The following is a 19,945-nucleotide window of genomic DNA, read 5'->3' on the forward strand; positions in this document are numbered from 1 at the left end:
GGTATAACGTTGGACCAAATTCTAAAGATGAGGTATTGTTTGGACCTGATTTTACACTATCGGCCCGAGTAATCGAGGCCGTTGGATGAGCAGAATTTTAAACCGTTGAATGACAAAGTGGTTGAAATGATTTTCAATTATTATTGAGAAATAATGTTGTGATTTTAATCATGATATTATCTCATAGTAATATGTTAAATTATTTAAACCTATTTTTTGTCTAAATCCCAGCTAATTTGACCACATGGAATATTGGGATGTGCACGACATCAATTGGATGAGTGCAGGTATGGTTAGATCATGTAGAAGCCTAGATAGGCTTGGCTTTTGGTGATGATATGACAAGTCTAGGATTTGATGGTGATGGAGTTATGATGAGGTAAGAAGCCTAGATAGGCTAGACTTTTGATGATGAGGTTTGAAAAGTCATGATGCATGGATGGGATGAAATTATGAGATGGTGATAATTAGAAATGAATTTAATATTCATTTAGATAAAGCCTAGGAACATAGGTTTTCTGGAAGGCTAGGTTTTTAATGCATGTTTCTCAGGTTGGTGCTGTGAAGATGGATGGAGGAAAACAAGTGGTGAAGCCAGGTCACCAAAGATCAAATGCAATCCTTTAAAGATCAAGTCACGTCAGATACATGGGAATTTGAAATAGGACTCTACCTGAGGATCAGGACGTGCCAAGCAAGTACATTAGTCCTATAAATACAGATGCAATGGCAATGGAAGAAGGACCTTCGATTCAACACACAATTGCCCTGCGCAAACCTCTCAAACAACTTGAGATTTTTTTATTTTTTTTTTTCCGCCGACACAACTTCAGTTTGGATAAACAGTACTGTGAAGGCAACCGGCAAACATCTTCAGTTTGGATAAACAGCATTGCGTCGAGGCCGACTGGTTATCTATCCAAGTCTCGGTCGAGAAGGATTTTCGAATCCTTATTGGTAGAGGTCATCTCATTAGCCTTCTCGGCGAAGTGAGGTGTTACGCGTTATGACATTCGGCGCATTAAACGTCGAGTGGTTTTATGATTGAATACTCCCAAGTGAGTTCCAGAGTTCGGCATTTTGATAGTCAAACCACATTCACCATCAAGACATACATCACCCTTGAATACTTGTGTCCATACAGTCTGGTGTCGATTCGACGTGCTTATACTCTCACGAATATAATCACTGTGATCGAATTCGGCGCCGACGATTTGTGAACTTCGCAGAACTAGCAGCCTTGCCTTTAGGCTCAAGAATCCAAAGGCCGAGATTTGTTCCTTCCTTAGCTGTAGTCGCAAGATAAAGAAGTCAGCAACGCGCTCAACACAACATCAACAAATTTTACTCCTCGACCGACGAGTTGGCACGCCCTGCATTCAACCGAAGGACGTAGTTAGCTTATTAGTTACTCGGCCTGCACGCCACGTAGGCTTTGTAATTTTTAGGGTCAACAAGTATGACATTGTCAATTATAAAATATAAGGTATGAAGGTGTCGTGACACCAATAGTTGAGGTAGTCTTTTGTACTTTACCCTTATATTTTAGTCCATGTGGGCATATTTGACTGCCACATCAACAAAACTGTGAGACCCACAGTTGACACATCATCATTTTAACGGTCAAACTAACAGATTGACTAACGGATGTATGAAATTGAAATGTTTTAAATATATTGTTTAAGGTTGCAATTGACCTCAAACCTAAGGGGGATAAAATGTAATTTACATTTTACCCTAATTTTTAGGATAAAATACAAAAAACTACCTCAACTATTGGTGTCACGACACTTTCATACCTCATCTTTTAAAATTGACAATGTCATACCTCATCTTTAGAATTTGGTCCAATGTTATACCTTTCGTTACTTGACCGTTTACTTTTCAGTTAAATGCTGACGTGACTTGATTCGAGGTCCACTTTCTATTAAAAAATCATTAAAATATTATTGAAAACTAAAAAAAAATTATTTAATATTTTTTAAATATTAAATTAATAATAAAAAGTTATATAAAAAAAAAACCCATTAGTTCGTCCCTCCCCTCCCCCTCTCCCCCCTACTTGCAAACCCAAAAAAAAAAAAAGTGAAAACCCATCAACCCACATGCGGAAGAAGAAGAAGGAGAAGGAGAAGGAGAAGGAGGAAGAGGAAGAAGAAGAAGAGGAAAAAAAGAAGGAGGAAGAAAAAAAAAAAGTTCCCCACCTCGGTGTGGAAGAAGAAGAAGGAAGAAGAAGAAGAAGAAGAAGAAAAAAAAAAAAAAAATTTGAAAACCCATCAACCGCCCTGCGGAAGAAGAAGGAGAAGGAGAAAGAAGAAGAAGAAGAAGAAGAAGAAGAGGAAAAAAAGGAGAAGGAGGAAGGAAAAAAAAAAATTGAAAACCATCAACCCTCCCTGCACATTCTCTACGCACCCATCTTCCCGCCAACGGGATCTGGGTTTTTTTTTTTTTTTTTTGGGTTGCAGGAGGGAGAAGAGAGGGGTGGGGAGGGGGGAAACTGAGTGTGGGTGTGGGGGAAGACAAATTAGATTTTTTTTTTTTTTTTTTTTTTTTGGGTTGTTGTTGTTGTGGTTTGTAGGTGGGGAAGAAGTTGAAGATGGGGAGAAGAAAGAGGAGGGGGAAGGGGGAGGGGAGGGACGAAATCAGGATTTTCCTTTTTTTCCTTCTACTTTTTATTATTATTTTAATATTTAAAAAATATTAAATAAATTTTTTTTAGTTTTTAATAATATTTTAATGATTTTTTAATAGAAAGTAGGTTCATAATCAAGTCACGTCAGTATTTAACTGAAAAATAAACGGGCAAGTAACGGAAGGTATAACATTGGACCAAATTCTAAAGATGAGGTATGACATTGTCAATTTTAAAAGATAAGATATGAAAGTGTCATAACATCAATAGTTGAAGTAATTTTTTATACTTTACCTTAATTTTTATTACAAGATAAAGACACAACAAGATCTAGTGTAAAAAGTCAGACTTCCCAAATTCCTCAACAAAAATATTTTAAGTTTTCAGTTGCACGCCAAAGAAGAGAAGTACATGATTGAATGACTGATCTGGACCGACTAGCATATTCGATGACTTTTTCATAGCCTGATGATCCGTGCTTTGTTTATTCTACTTTTTGAATAGTATTTTTGTTCACACATGTCAATTAATATATTAAGAGTAGTACGAGGGAAATTAAATTTTCAAATCAAATTGTGTAAATTAAATGATGTGATTGTTGATAATTGATTATTAATTTAGTATCAATTCATGTGCTTATTTCATATTGATGATATATCATTTAATTTATAAATTTAATTTAAAAATTTGATCTCTATTATAATTCTTGGTTTCTATGAAATATGTAGAACGACAGCCGGCAAACTCTACTGAATCAGCAAACATATTTTATCTCAAAACAGACCAATTCAATGATACAAAGCCAAAAGAAAGCTACTAGTCACCAAATACAAAATATTAGATTGCACCCATTCTTCCTTGAAACCAAGTATAAATATTGTTTTGCACCTCCATAATTTTCACTACCACAGCGCTATCATATTCAAATTCGCTATTGAATAAGATGACGAAGTCTTTGAAAAGGCATTTGGAGTTGCAGGGTCCAAGGCCTACAACTCTTATGGTGAGCAAGAATTCACAGAAGGTGACGAAGAAGAAGCCAGTCATAGTCTATCTCATATCTCCCAAGATTATTCATGTCCAACCTGAAGAGTTTATGGGTTTGGTTCAACGGCTTACTGGGAATAATAATAATCAAGGTTGTCGAAAATCCGAGGTTAATAACATTGGGGCTGCTGCTAATTCTCAGTCTTGTTCTTCTGCTTCCACTACTTGTTTGATCGGCCAAGAAGGTTTCGTGAGTGAGAGCCCACGGAAGCCCAACAATAATAGGGCAGATGAGTACTGCGATGATCGTGTACCTTTTGGAATACCTACTACAACAACGTCCAACTTTGCTGAAATCTTCTAGCAATATAACAGTATGTATTTTGTGTATTTATCTGTAGAAATATGTACATATGTTATACATCAAAAGTATGTTATCTGGGTTACTTTGAGTTCGAGAAAAGCAAACGATAGGTTTCATATATTAGTCTAGCTTTTAGCTTTGTATGCCAGAATTAATTAAGTTAAGGTTATTTTGAGATATATATATATATATATATATATATATATATATATATATATATAGGCCCTTTATGCAAAGGGATTTCCATTTTTTTTTAAAATGGGGATTAGGTATGGGGCCCATTTCACATCGAATTTCAATGATCCGAACCATATATTTTGTTAGTCTCGATTCATAGATCATCCTTGCAAAAATTCAATTCAATCCGAAACCATTTGCCTATTTAATTATCAAGATCAAATTTCATTGTTTCTTATATAACAAAGTATTCGTTCATTTCTTTGAACCCAATTAGATGTCTTAAATATTTCTGATTTGACTAATATTTTGCAAGGATGATCTATGAGGTAGAACTTGAAAAATAGACGGTTCGGATCGTTAAAGTTCGATGTGGTGTGAACCCCACAACTAATCCTTATTTTTATAAAAAAATGAGAATCTCTTCCCTTAAAGGCTTCCTCTCTATATATATATATATCATATAATCCATTTTTTTCATGTATGAGTTTTGCAGGATGTTTGATTTTTAATTTGGTTCAACATGTTTTTGTTTGAAATAATTTACATGAATAGCAGGCGGCAAGCTTTTTCTGGTGGTGGTGGTTCATTTCTGATGAAGAATGACCATCTCAGTAAGAGGTGTATGGTTATTTGTTCGCTATTGTTGTTACTTTCCTTGTCTCTCTCATTCAAGTTGTATAATTAGCTATGTTATGAAATGAAATCATTCGTTATTGATAAAAAAGAAAATAACTTAAAATTTTGATTTTGTTATAAATATGCAAAAGTTAGAGAGATAACATTTGCTAGGGATAGGAGTACTATAACTTTAGTAGTTATAACACAAAAAGATGTCAAATAAAGAAAGGGAGAGAGAGATACTGATATTATTTCTTTAGTTCTTTCTTTTGCAATGTGTATTTGATAACACAGTGCTCCATTTATAGAATAACTCCCGTGACAACCAACCAAACAAAAATGATTACATTTTGAAAGTATCACACAACCACTATTCCCAACTCTTCATTACTTTGTGTGGGCATTCATTCATCCACTAATTCTACAACACTCCCCTTGGATGCCCACATATCAACATCAGTTGCCTCGTTAAAACCTTGCTCGGAAAAACCCAGTGGGAAAAAACCATAGCGAAGGAAAAAGAGTACAACTTTATCCGGATTGTTGATATAGTGTTAAGTATGCTTATGTTGCCTTGTTAAAACCTTGATAGGAAAAAACCTAGTGGGAAAAATTCGAGTCGAAGGAAAAAGAGTACAACATGCATGTATCATGGATGCTCCCCCTGATATGTATCTCCCCCTTATTCCGCATTCTTCAAATTTAGCTGATTGGTAAGCCGACGTAATTTGATACTCTGCACTAGCTTCTGAAACATGCACTTTGGTAGAGATTTGGTGAATAGGTCTACCAGATTTTCATTGGAACGGATTTGTCTGACTTCAATAATTTTAGCCTTTTGAAGCTCATGTGCACTAAAAAACTTGGAGATATGTGTTTAGTCTTATCGCCCTTGATGAATCCTTCCTTCATTTGGGCAACATAGGCTGCATTATCTTTATGGATGACAGTTGGAGTGTCTATCTTTGAAGTTAGACCACATGAATTCCAGATATGATGAATCATTGATCTTAACCAAGAACATTTACGACTTGCTTCATGTAAAGCAAGTATTTTTGAGTGATTTGAAGATGTAGCAACTAATGTTTGCTTTGTCGAGCGTCATGAGATTGTTGTATCTCCATTAGTGAACACATATCCAGTTTGTGAGGGGGCTTTTTGCGGATCAGAGAGAAAACCAACATTTGTATATCCAACAAGGATCTGGTCATTTGTGGATTTCTTTGAGTAGAAAAGACCCATGTCTGTTGTCCCACAAAGGTATCGCAAAACATCTTTGATTCTTTTCCAATGACGAATTGTTGGAGCAGAGCTATACCTTGCTAACAAGTTAATTGAAAAAGTTATATTTGGTCTAGTACATTGTGCTAAATACAATAAAGCACATATTGCACTCAGATATGATACTTCTGGACCAAGGACCATTTCATCATCTTCTTTTGGATGGAAATGATCTTTCTTAATGTCCAAAGAACAAACGACCATTGGTGTGCTGAGGGGATAAGCCTTGTCCATGCTAAATCACTTCAGGATTTTTTCAATGTAAGCTGATTGGTGGACCAAAATTTCATTAGTACAATGCTCGATCTACAAGCCAAGACAATATTTTGTGTTTCCAAGGTCTTTCATTTCAAATTCACTTTTCAGATATTCAACAGTTTTATTGAGCTCTTTAGGGGTTCCAACTATGTTCATATCATCAACATATACTGCCACTATAGCAAAACCAGAATTGGACTTCTTAATGAACACACAAGGGCAAATGACATTGTTAATATATCCTTCTTTGATCAAATACTCATTGAGAAAATTATACCACATTCGTCCAGATTGTTTCAACCCATACAATGATCGCCTTAATTTGATTAAGAGCATACCTCATGGTTTGTTAGTTGTTTCGGGCAACTTAAATCTTTCTGGGACCTTTATATATATGTCAGTATCTAATTCTCCATATAGATACGCAGTGATGGCATTCATTAGTCGCATGTCAAGTTTTTCTAAAACCACTAAACTTATTAAGTAATGGAACATAATTGCGTCCATTGCAGGAGAGTATGTCTCCTCATAATCAATTCCAGGTTTTTGTGAAAAGCCTTGTGCAACGAGTCGTGATTTATATCTTGCAATCTTGTTTTTCTAATTACACTTTCTTGTGAATACCCATTTGTAACCCACATGGTTTACATCAGGCAAAGTTTGGAATACCGGTTCAAAAACATTTCGCCTTTCCAAGGAATTTAATTATGTCTGGATTGCATCTTTCCACTTAGGTCAATCTTGTCTCTGTTTGCATTCATCAACAGAACAGGGCTCAATATCATCACTTAATATGATTTCAGTGGCTACTATGAATATGAACATGTCGTTGATGATTATTTCATTCTGATTCCACAATTCATTAGTACATGCATAATTTATGGAGATTTCTTTGCTTTCATGTACCTCTGTCTCATCAAGGATATTTTCTTTTTCTGAAAGTATAGAATCATGAATTATGGATTTGTCATTCATTCTCTCTTCCTAAATGATTTCATTTGGATTTAGTTGTGCCCTCATCTTTCTCTTTCGAGGGGCTGAATCTTTTGAACCTGGGGGGTTTACCACGCTTCAGGCATACACCAGATGAATTATTCACTACCACTTTATTTTGTCAAACAGGGACATCAATTCTTGTAGGTGTATTTCCAACTGGTATATATGATTTTGTCACTTTCATAGCATCATTAAATGCATCTGGCATTTTATTAGCAATACTTTGAAGGTGAACAATCTTTTTCACTTCATTTTCACATTGAGTGCTACATGAATCAAAATGAGACAATGTGGGTACAACCCATATCAGCTATTGCCGTTCTTCTGAAACGGTTTTTTCTCCCCTTAATGACGGGAAGACTGTCTCATCAAAGTGACAATTAGCAAAACGAGCTGTAAACATACCACCTGTCAATGGTTCCAAATATCTAATGATAGATGGTGAATCAAAACCCATATAAATTCTCAGTCTGCAGTGAGGTCCTATCTTAGTGCGTTGTGGTGGTGCAATAGGCACATAAACAACATAACCAAAAACTTGTAAATGTGAAATGTTTAGCTGATACCCAAACACGAGTTGTATTGAGAAGTATTGATGGTTAACTATAGGTCTCAATCGAACTAATGATGCAACATGTAAGATGACATGTCCCTATGCAGAAACTGGCAATTTTGTTTTCATGAGCAGAGTGAAAGCTAGTAATTGAAGCTGCCTGATAAATGCTTTTGCTAGACCATTTTAAGTATGGACATGAGGAACATGGTGTTCAACATCAATGCCCAATATCATTCAGTAATCATCAAAGGTTTGAGACGTAAATTCACTAATGTTATTAAGTTGGATTGACTTAATGAGATTATCTGGGAACTGTGCTCGCAACTTAATTATCTGAGTAAGAAGTCTCGCAAAAACTACATTTCGAGTAGACAAGAGACAAACATGTGACTATCGGATATATGCATCAACCAAAACCATAAAATATCAAAATGTTCCACAAGATAGTTGAATAGGCCAATAAATATCCCCTTGAATTCTTTGTAAAAATGATGGGGATTCAGCATCAACCTTTTGTTGTGATGGTCTAATTACCAACTTCCCTTGAGAACAAGCCGTGCAAGGGTTATCATTTGAGATAACAATATGTCTGCTCAATAATGGATGTCCATTAGAGTTAGTAATGATCCTACGAATCATGGTGGATCTTGGGTGACCCAGACGGTCATGCCAAAGCATGTAAACTTTTAAATCAATGAACTTCTGGTTCATGATAGTATGTGATTCAATTGTCTTTATGTATGTATAATACAATCCACTCGACTAACCACGCAACTTCTCCAATATACACTTCTGGGTATCATTGGAGGTAATGCATAGACACTCCACATTTTTTGCACTTTTCGTTTCAATGTGGTATCCATTTAAATGTATGTCTTTGAAACTCAACAAATTTCGAGTAGATTAAGTAGCGTACAATGCATGTTGTATGGACAATATTGTTCCATTTGGTAACATGATTTGGGCTTTCATAAGCATTCAATTATATCTGATTGACCTGATATTGTTGTTACCTTTATTTTAGTAAGCATCAAGCTTGAGAAATACTTTCGATCTCGAAGTATTGTATGTGTGATTGCACTATATGCAAGACAAATATCTCCACCATTTCTCTTGTTTTGAGAATAGGAAATTGAAATGCCACATTTATTGAATTGAAATATGAGTTTTAAACTACAAGTTCAGAATAATAAAAGTACATCAAACATAAATGATTCAATCGGACCGAGACAATTCATTCCCTCTTTCCACAATGAAGTCTGAGGCATCTAGGTGGTTTGTGTTCAACTGTCATGATAAGTTGAACACTGGATCAAGTATACATTGGTCTAGCCTAGTCGAGGAAATTGGTCTTGACACCCTTTTCCTTGAGGGAGGCTTGATGTAGATCCACTAGATGTTTCGGGGTACGACAGGTATGTACCCAGTGCCTATTACCACCATATCTATAGCAGACTCATTCAGAGTTTCTAGAAGCATTGTTCATATGAGCTTTGCCCTTGTGGCAATTTACATTTTTGAAGTTTGGGCTTGAATTATGCCTTAGAATCTGGTTGTGAAACTAGACACCATGATTCTTGCCTTTCCCGTTCCACCGGCATCGCTTGTGGCCACTTCCTCGTTTATGATTATTACCACCAGAGGATGTGGCGTTCACCTCGAAGGAAGCAGCATTCACTTCTGGGAATGGTGCAGATCCAGTAGGTCGAGACTGATGATTTTTCATCAGGAGATCATTGTTTTGTTCAGCTACCAAGAGCACATATATCAGCTGGTTGTATTCAATGAAGCCTAACTCTATATACTGCTACTGCAGGAGCACGTTGGAGGCATGAAAGATGTTGAAAGTCTTTTCTAGCTTATCTTCTTCAGTGATTGTTTCCCCACAGAGCTTTATTTGGGAGCTAATTTTGAATATCGCAGAATTGTACTCAGCCACTGACTTGAAATCCTGGATCCTTAGGTGAGCCCATTCATAATGAGCCATTGGAAGAATCACCGTTTTCTGGTGATTGTATATGTTTCTCAATGCCTTCCAGAAAGTTAATGGATCTTCAACCGTTAGGTACTCGTTCTTTAGTCCTTCATCAATGTGGTGATGGATAAAAATCATGGCCTTCACCCAATCTTGAGAGGATGCACTGTTTTCTTCCTTAATGGTTTCTCTAAGATTCTATGCCTCCAGATGGATCTTGGTATCCATTACCCAGGTAAGGTAGTTCTTCCCAGTAATATCCAGGGCAACAAAATCAAGTTTTGCCAAGTTCGCCATTTTCTTTTCTGAAAGAAAAATGAGATGTGTAAGAACTTGCAATAATATGCATTCTTGGAGGAATATAGTGTTAGAACTTTTGGTTCTTACAATTTTTTTATTTTGATCATCATGCCAAAATGATAAGCACTTGAAACTTCAGGCTCGAGATTTACATGATTAATGAGGAGGGCGATTATACCGTACCATTCTCATTGAAACAAGCATAGGATGGACGATTATTCCGCACCACTCAAATAGTAGGAAAATTTAAATATGTAGAGCAGGGTGGGTGATTATACTGCACCACCTAAAATTGCAATAAAATTAAATCTGTAGCTCAAGATGGGCGATTGTACCCCACCATCTTTGATTGTAGTGAAATTAAATTTGTAGTTCAAGGTAGGCGATTGTACCGCACCATCTTTGATTGCAGTAAAATTAACATAAATAAACACTGAGTTAGTAATTAGGAGCTACACCAAACAAGAAATCAAAGATATAAGTAATTGTTAAATTGAGAATGAGAACCAGGCATGGTGCTAGCAGTTCTTTGCGAGGGTACATCATGCAGGTGAGGCAGAGGAGGAAGAAGAACAGGAAAATCCTTGGAGGAAGCATTTTTTTTTTCGGTGAAGGGAGATGGGAACTAGTTAAGGTTAGAGAGTCGTGCTGATAACGTGTTATAAATAGGCAAATGTTAGAGAGATAACCTTTGCTAGGGACATGAGCAAAGCGGGTGTAAAATATCACACTGTAACTTTAGTAGTTATAACACAAAAGGATGGCAGATAAAGAGAGGAAGGGAGAGATACTAATATTGTTTCTTTAGTTCTTTCTTTTGCAGTGTGTATTTGATAACACATAGAGTGCTCTATTTATAAAGCAACTCATGTGACAACCAACCAAACAAAAAGATTACAATTTAAAAGTATCACACAACCACTATTTCCAAGTCTTCATTACTTTGTGTGGGCATTCATTCATCCACTAATTCTACAACAGATTTAACCTTTTAGTTTATGATTTTCTTCTGCTAAGATGAGACCTGTCCCATATGTTATATTTGTCTTTTTTTCTTTGTCGAAATGTTATTTTTGTCTTAAACGATAAAGACTTGTACACTATATTTGTTTAATTGAGAAAATGATTGGTTTAAAGTCAATGGGATAGGAACATTGAGATAAATGTGTAGGTTCCTGATGAAGGTCACTCGGCATATGGATTGGTTTCAAGAAACATAAGTTGCAATAATGCAAATTACTAATTAGATTTGAGGCATCGTGGTTGTCTAAGAGAACGTTGTTAATTTTGATAATATAAACCCCTAAAGTCCTATCATAAATTGTTTTCTACCCGGTTCACAAATTGTTTTCTTATGTCTAAACCCCTAAGGTCCTATCATAAAAAAATGTATAAGGTCGAATAGTAATGGAGCTTCTATATCCGTGTGTATTCCACTAAACAATATGCAAAAAAACTCTAAAGAGGATAGACCGTTATTGGCTTTTATAGACTCTTAAAAGTGTATTTTTTTTTTTACTTTTTTTATTTTTTTTATTTTTATGCCTCGTATATAGACTCTAAGGTGTTTTCTTATGTCCTGTGAGATAGACTATTTCGGACTAGACTAGTTTCAGGGACTAAGCTAAACTGGCTTAGCTTGGACTAAACAGGATAAAACAGTGAAGTGTTTGGTGCAGTTTCAGACTAAACTACAGACTAAAATATTTTTAAGACCCATAATATTTTTTTATTATTTTTAATTCACTTTCAAATTATAAAAATAACAAAATAACAATTATATTGTAAAAATATCTTTTGCCATTACATTTTTTTTAGTTGTGCTTCTGCCATTGCCTTCTGGGAGATAACTGATACCCTTCCTGAAACCCCTTTCCTCTCTCTCTCTCTCTCACAACTTTGTAGAGACACACCTCCTCCTTTTCACTTTCTCTCACATCTTCACTTCCTCTTTCTCCCTCTTAGTACAAAAAGTATTAGTGCTCATCCCAGTTGCCGTCGACAAATGTGTATCCTTTCATAGCCAAGCAAAATGAACAAATCATACAATCAATAGCGCCCATGGCGCGATTTGGATTTTGGAGGTGCTGGAACGACTGATGTGCGGCTGATGGAGCAATTGGGTTTCAGAGGCATAACGATTTTGTAATTTTTTTTTTTTTTTGTTTCGAATTTTGGGGTTAGATGTTTTGGGTTTTTTTATGTGTAAGGCAGTGGGAACAACTACGCGATCTGGTTTTGAAGATGGTTGTGGAAGCGAGGAAGAAGTATATGAGAGCGGCGAAGCAGGGAGAGACGACGCGTGGAGCAACTAAGAAAAGAAAATGGTAGAGGAAGCCGTGATTTACAAGGACTCGATAGTGGTCCTGGGATGGTCCGGTGAGGTTGTCGAGTAGGGTGAGGAGTCGAGCAAGACAATGCAAGAGAAAAGAAAGGTCTTACCAATCTGATGGTATTCGGGGGGTCTCGTTAAGACTATCTAGCGAGCCTCGTAGACGAGGTGAGTGAGGTTTAATCCCACTAAAGCTAGCCCTTCCTTTAACAAACATGAGACTACACTAACACCTAGTCCAGTCTAGTCTAGTCCCACTTAGTGAGGGCAAACAAACCCCCCTAAAGTGTTTTCTTAGAGCATCCTACAATTAATTTTGAGTATTCATTTATGAATTTTAAGAGAATATACAGGTCCCTAAAAGAATATTGTCTGCAATGGGAAGTCCTTAGGCCATATCTTCAATGGAAAGGGTTAAAGGTCTGAAAGCTAAAAAATGACTTGATTTGTGCAAAAACTCGTCTCCAACCTAATGTTGGCCTATACTTCTATAGAGCTCAATAGAATATTATTTGGCCAAAGGAGCATCAGGCTGGCCAAATGTAGCCCCCCTCTTAGCTCTTTTTTTGGGGCCTAGTTCCTCAGTTGCAAAAACTGATTCAAATTTAACTTAGATTTGAAAACATTCAAGGGTAGTTTAATTAAATTAACTAATAAATTTAAAGCATAAACTTAAAACTAATAAATTATTGAGGGGGCTATGTTTAGCCCATTCGGTTGAATATGATATATGAGTATGATCTGACAATCATTTAAAATTAATATTTTGTAAGACTATAATAATTTTAGACGGGAGTATATTTAGCAATTTCAGTTGGAGAGGGCCTAAATAGTATAATCTCTAAATTATTATTCGTTTTTTTAGAGTATTGTGGTCATTAATAAAAATCAAAAAGCTATATCTATCGTTGGAAGAGAAAAACCATAAAAAAAAAAGACTAGAGAGAAGAGACTTTCAAGTTTCAAATTCCCAAATATTTCCGGGAAAACAGTTCATTGGTTTGGGAGCTGAGACAGCGTGAGACAGATAAACGGACACTAACGTCAGATTTGACGGCGTCAGTAACAGGAGGGAAACTACAGATTGTTCAAACAAAATTCTCAAATCTCTTTAACTTTACCGCATTTTCCCACCACATTCTCTCTCTCCACTCGCTACCTCTTCGGTTTGCCCTAGTCTCCGGAATTCAATTTTTGGTGGCAAATCGATCGAAACCAACGGGATTGATTAATCTCGTCTGTCGCTACGCCGCACTGAGATTTCGTCGGCCGCCAGCCAATGCCTTTGCCCTGGAAAGATCTCCTTCGCTGAGGTTAGACATTCTTCTACAAATCTTCAGATTACAAATTTCCAAGATTTTGACGCAATTAAATTATTTTTTGGGTAATTTTACTCGTTTTGTAATTCGTGTTGTGAAGAAATTGAGGGTTAGCTAGCTGGGAAATTGAAGGGTTTTATTTTACTCATGGTTATTGAATCGTATATAGGAACTCGAACTGTATGTAAAAGACCTGCTGTTAATAGTGTTTGAGGCTGACGTATGGCGATGGTTGCTCCACCCGGTTCTCTACCTCCTGCATCTCTGAAGATTGGTGGTGGGACGGCAACAGTCAAGAGAAAGACACCATCTCAACTGAGAGTAAGTTGCTGAAGTCATGGTTTTGTTTCTCTACGGACTCTGGTCTTCTTATTATTAATCCTTTTGGAAATTGCGGAGATTTATGTTGGTTGCCTGATTATAAATCTTATCATTGCCATTGTACTTGTGTTCTTTCGATTTTTGGTTGGATACATAGAGAACCCGCCATTGTATCGTCCATCTTCTTATATTCTGTTATTTTGTTTGTAAACAAATTCTAATCAATGTCAAAACAGTTCAAGAGGATCACGACTACCAGGTCCCCACGTTAAGTGGGATTGGCACTGGCACACTGGGTTATGCGTAGGCTGCAGTACAGTTTTTAAGGCCTAGTGCTATGTCTAATTATTGTATGGTGCTACATCTACTTTTTACAAAGCAACACTGATGTATAACCAAGTGCTTATAGACAAATTTTAATTGAAGTGGTTTTCAAAAGCTTGGCTTATAATTTTACAGGCTATATAAGTTAAGAAGGTTCTTATTTATAATGCATGCCTGACAGGGAGAGCAGCGGATGAATGCTGTGGAGATAAGCGATGAATCTCCTGCTCCCTTGCTTGGTTCTACAAAGTAAGATTTTCTTACTTCTTTCTAGGTTTTTTTGTTGAAAGTCACTGACTTGTTTTCTTTCTGCAACACTAGTGAAGCAGAAAATGGGCTAAAGAAACAAGAACTGTCAAGGAATCCTCGATACATTGACATTCGTATGGATGAAGTATACCCTGCAAAAAAATCTAGGTTCAAGATACTTAATGCTAAGGTTTGCTCATAATCTTAAAAAGATGTTCCATTTATCTTTCTTGAAATCCTGTTTCCCTCTTATTTTACTACTCAATTTTAAATGCGGTTGGTAAAGTGCAAAAATACCCTATTATTGTGTTCAGGAAAGTATTTCAATGGAGAAACTTAGCAGTGTGAAGAATCTTTCTTTGCTCTCTAATTTGGCTTCGAAGAGGAAACAACAACTTTCTGGGTATGCCTTTTAGCCCATTGTTATCTAGTTTATGAAAAACAGGCTCATTCTTATTTTCTTATCAATTCCATCTTTCTTTTCCGGGAAGTTCCCAAAATGTAGCTTCTGCTGAACATACCAAAGAAGGCACGTCAAAAGTTTATCGAACTATTGAAAAGTGTAGTCAAGCTACTTTCTGTAGTGTTACTGAGCTTTCATCAGGCGGTGACAGATTGTCGGGCTTTGCAGCTGTCGATGTGGTATACTTAGTAGCCTTTCCTTTTTATCTACATAGTCAAATAATCTGTTATTAACTTTTTTGTGCTAATTTTAACAGGATAAAGCATTAAAAGGAATAGATGCCCAGGAATCTACAATTGGCTTACCTGCTTATATTTCTGAAAGAAGTGGTGATCCTACATCAACTTGTTTAGGCGACTTTTGCTTGCCTGGTGGAAAGGTTCCTCTGGATTTTACTTTGAAAACTAGTATGCGGGTGGTGTCCTCTTCCCCAGTGAAATGGTAAATGGTCAGCTGCCATACTATCTGTTTAGTTTTCATTTCTGTTAGTTAGTCTTGAGTTTGTATCTCCTTGGTTGATTACTTGTCCACAGTTTTGTATTCTTTTAAGTAAAATGTGTTTATTAAAAAGACAGTTTGTTTAGTTACGAGTACTTAAGACAGGACGGGTGCTACTTTTTCATTCCTTATGATTTGTTATTCTCTCCCAATGCTTAGTTAAATTCTTTAGGTGCGTGTGCATAAGACACTTAACTAAGATGACCTGTAGCATATGTTAACTTGTTTTGTCATGATCATGTTTATAAGTTTTCAACCTAATTAGGTATATTCAGTCTAATTTCACTTTAATAACATTGAAGATAGGGTGCAATTACGTGACTTTGACTTCAACATACTTGAAGACAGTTTGAGAAGTGATGGGAAAAGAAATTTTAGCAGATAATGCATTGGCCACTGCTGATGTCTTAGTCAAACCATCAAATTATGCTTATGGATTGTTCATATACAAATATTATATTAGAAGAATTGCCCAGATGCAAGTATCGCATGGTTTCAAGCCATACATGAATTTTCATTAGTAAATAAATGATAAAAAAAAAGGTAGTGCAAACATGAGGAAACTGCCCTTATCACTTTTCTTTAGAGTTTAAACTCATCAGCATACCCTGCTAATTCTGTGGTTGGTTATGTTGTTTTCACATTTTAGGATTCATAGGGCAATAGCGTGCGGTGCCTACACTAGTATGCCCAATCTCAAGTTCCAATCCGATTGTTATCAGGATCAAAATATGAGCCGTGGCTCAGGGCTCACATTGAATTCCAAAGTCATTATTTCAGAACAATTATATTCCTGGGTTTACCCTCAATCTACCTTACCGCCTTCTCTCATACAAGTTTTGACATCATCAACAGCTGAGGGAGGTGCGCTAAATAAGCTTTTAGTATACTGTCATTCCCAATGTATATTTTCCTGAAATGTTCTCATCAATAGTTTTCCCTTTTGCAGTGGAAACAGATTTCTTGAGAAAACGACAGGTAGCATGGGATGACTCATTTCAGAGTCTATACTACATGCTTCGTAATGGTACCTGTGATATCTTTTATGGTGAGGCCTTTACATGATGTTTTTTCAAGTCACCTTCGCTTGTGTTTTGACTATATACGTACTACTTTAGAATGAATTACTATCATTGATTATGCTTGGAGTGGGGATACAAATGTATTATGCCTTATTCAATCTACAAAAGTTGATTTCTCCCTGTGTTATGGTAGTGTTTGCATGATGAGACTTGTACTTTTAATCATAATAATCAAACGGAAAACAATTTTATTTTTGTTTTATTATTATTGTTATTATTTTAAATTTCAGCTTGCCATTCATATCAAGAAGGCATAAGCTTCCCTTTCCGGAGTCTTATACTCCATTCCAATATCTTTGAACCAATTAGATTCCCCCTTTTTTTTTTTTTTTTTTTCATATGGACTCCACACTTATTGCTGTTTTCATGTACAATTCTTCTAGTGTGTACCCCATATTTTGTGGTAATGTTCACGGCTTGTAATGTCTCGGTGGGCTCGAAACGCATCAGCAATGCTTATATCTCCCAATCAACAAGAGCCATACGATCATTGTTAAGAGAGCATGTAAGTTTCACTCATAGTATTTCTCAATTTTTTTTTTTTTTTTTGTTTGTGCAGTTTTTACTTCTAATGTAATGCTTACTGCATTTACAGACAGAAATCTTGTCTAGATATAATCTTATGTCATTTTTCATTTGAATGTTTTTCTCTTGCATTTAGATTTTCACTTAGTAGATGCAAGTCAAAAATCATTGAACTAAATAAGTTAATAGGGTTCCAATTTTACCTTTTCCTCATACAAAGTCTTTGAAAATGTATTTAACACTTGAGCTGCAAGCTTTTGCTCTTGGTTCAGTATTGCTTTTTCACACACAATTATGGACCATGGCATAATTTCTGAAAGTTAAGCCTTGTCTGTGTAGTGTGTTTTTAACTCAGAATGGACCCTGTACTGCCCTTTTTGTCTATCATTTCTGACTTTTTTTCTCTGGACAATATTGCCATTAGGATGTTTCTTTCACTATGCCTCTTTGCCGTTCGAAAGTAGAGCAAGTCACTCCTGATGTTCTTGTTGAGCTCTCAGAGATGGAGAAGCAGAATTTCGGCCAGGTTAATATCTGTTGTTCTTCCCCTTATTTGCAGTTTGTTCTAGTTTTGCTTATCTGGTTGTAGGCATGGAAAGGGTCATGGAATACCCTTGCCTGCCTTTTGGGATTTGATTGCGGATAAGAGTTGGTGCTACATTGTTCTACTGATCTGGCTATACTGGGCAGCAGTTTCTGTTTTGATTCACCATTTGATAGTTAAAACTTTGGGTAGTTTAAGAGAAAAAGGAAAGAAAAGTATCTCAGTCTTATACTTGTTTGTATCATTCCAACTATTATTATTATTATCCTTATTCTTTAAAAGATATTGTTGGAAGGATGTCTTGCATGTCCAACCATTCGCATTCGTCATGTGTTTTTGGTTGTCTACTCATGCCATTTTCAGGCCTTGGTTTACAAGTTTCATAGATCACTTTTCTGCTTGACTTATATGTACCTCCATTTAAAATTGTTGCAGACTCGGCGCTTGAGTTCCTCTTCTGATATAGATAATAACCCGGAATCATTGCTAGTTTTCAGTGGCAATAAAAATGTACATGGAGTGTTTGATATTTTGTTAAATTATAGGTATGTTACTTAATTTTCAATTCCATGTCATCTGGTTAAACTGATTAAATATGTATTTTGGATTCTTATCATCATCTCACTCTATCTTGCTTCTGGTTTCATGTTCAGATCGTTGTTGACTGCTTTAATGGTAATGGATGTCCCTATATTATATTCACCTGTGCCGTTTCAGAGTGCTGCCATTTCTTCTCCAGAGGTGGGTGTGAAAAATGTTTGTAGTTCTTTAATGTCTTTAATTTTTATGCCAGGGACTACCTAGATTACAGAGCATGTCTTGTTGCCAAAAACATGAATTCTATGTCTGTTTGAGTATGTGCATTTGGTTGGAGCTTCATGCTTGCCAATGCTATTATAATGTATTAGAGTGAAGTCATGATTTAGAGCGTACTAGAGATAATGACCCGTTTACCCATTTTCCCTAACCCACGCCCAAACCCCACCTCCCATTTGTGTTGAATGTGCCTACTTGCCTTCATTATGCTGCAATGTTCGAAGAAATATGCTAACAGAACCTTTTATTCTACCCTTTTTTTTAGATTAAATGCACGGAATTGAAAAGAGCAGACCATATTGTTGCTCCTAAGAAAACCACCGCAAAAGATGGATCCATGCAAGGCTTATCCGCTGGTCTCTGCTCTAGTGTTGAAATTAAGGATCCATATCTTCCACCATGGATTATTTGCAGCCTACTTGCCCTTCTGGGCTCTGAAGAGAGAAGCTTCGAGGCGAGGTAATCAATTTACATGATTCAAGTTTCATATGAACCTTTTGTGCATTAATGCTCAAAATTTGTTAGGTTGATCTATATGATTTAGTGTACCAAGTTCCGTAAGTAGATGAATACTCACAATTTAAGGCCGAGTTAAATGATGACTTTAGCTATAACCTTTGGATGCTATGCTGCATTGAACGTATCTTCCATCTGGAGTTTGGTTACTGTCTGCACTACACTAGTCTGCATTCAGTTGCCATTGTCAAACTATTCCAATATAGATCTTAACACGTCCTTTTATTTGACTTGACCTACTTCCAGCTTTATGAACGAACCTTCATCAATCGGGTTGAATGTTGCTGTAGAAGCAGTTCCTGAGAAATCTGATCGTCCTGATGCGGCAGCTGAAGACTTACAAAAAAGCACCTCTGCTTTTGGTATTCCCGGAGCCATTGTTATGCCTCAGTTGCGTTTGGGTTTCTTGAAAACTTTGAAGTTCTCAAATGGTTCTTATTCAGCTTCCCTTTCTCCTACCTTAGAAGCTGAATAGAAATACAATCGTATATTTCGCCATAACGATGGTTGATATCATTCTTTGATTCAACTAATTCTCTGTACTTTAATTTGGTACATGATCTATTCTTGAACCGCCTTGTGAAATTTGCTTTACCAGTTTGATACTGAATGGTTTTATTGACAAAACTCATGAGAAATCTGCCTACTATTTGAATGTTTTACTAGTTATTCTCCATGTGAAATTTGTCCAGCTTTTCTCCCTGTGAATGGTTTGAAACGACGACTATAACAGAGTTACTGCGGGAATGGAAATACCGAAATGCTCCTCAAAGGGCTGGCCAAGTTCCCCATTTGGAATACCGTCACCT

The 19,945-nt window shown here is 36.3% G+C and overlaps 2 protein-coding genes across 2 annotated transcripts; both read left to right on the forward strand.

The window, feature by feature from the left end:
- Positions 1–3,356: 3,356 nt before the first annotated feature.
- On the forward strand, positions 3,357–4,143 carry LOC125473477 (protein MKS1-like). The gene has a single exon (XM_048576337.1). It carries the CDS (start codon positions 3,576–3,578, stop codon positions 3,981–3,983), a length of 408 nt encoding a protein of 135 aa, XP_048432294.1. The 5' UTR covers positions 3,357–3,575; the 3' UTR covers positions 3,984–4,143.
- A 9,443-nt stretch (positions 4,144–13,586) lies between these two features.
- Positions 13,587–19,812, forward strand: LOC103940177 (protein downstream neighbor of Son). The gene is made up of 15 exons (XM_009350261.3): positions 13,587–13,792; positions 13,968–14,119; positions 14,625–14,692; positions 14,765–14,882; positions 15,007–15,095; positions 15,184–15,334; positions 15,412–15,596; positions 16,303–16,517; positions 16,603–16,701; positions 17,119–17,240; positions 17,685–17,786; positions 18,240–18,349; positions 18,458–18,545; positions 18,886–19,079; positions 19,383–19,812. The coding sequence occupies exons 2-15, from the start codon at positions 14,021–14,023 to the stop codon at positions 19,609–19,611; spliced, it is 1,869 nt and encodes a 622-aa protein (XP_009348536.2). The 5' UTR covers positions 13,587–13,792; positions 13,968–14,020; the 3' UTR covers positions 19,612–19,812.
- The last annotated feature ends 133 nt before the right edge of the window (positions 19,813–19,945 follow it).

Source organism: the organism of the source record quoted next, unplaced genomic scaffold (assembly GCF_019419815.1).
Source record: "Pyrus x bretschneideri cultivar Hongxiangsu unplaced genomic scaffold, Pyrus_bretschneideri_v1 Contig9, whole genome shotgun sequence".
Taxonomy (NCBI): domain Eukaryota; kingdom Viridiplantae; phylum Streptophyta; class Magnoliopsida; order Rosales; family Rosaceae; genus Pyrus; species Pyrus x bretschneideri.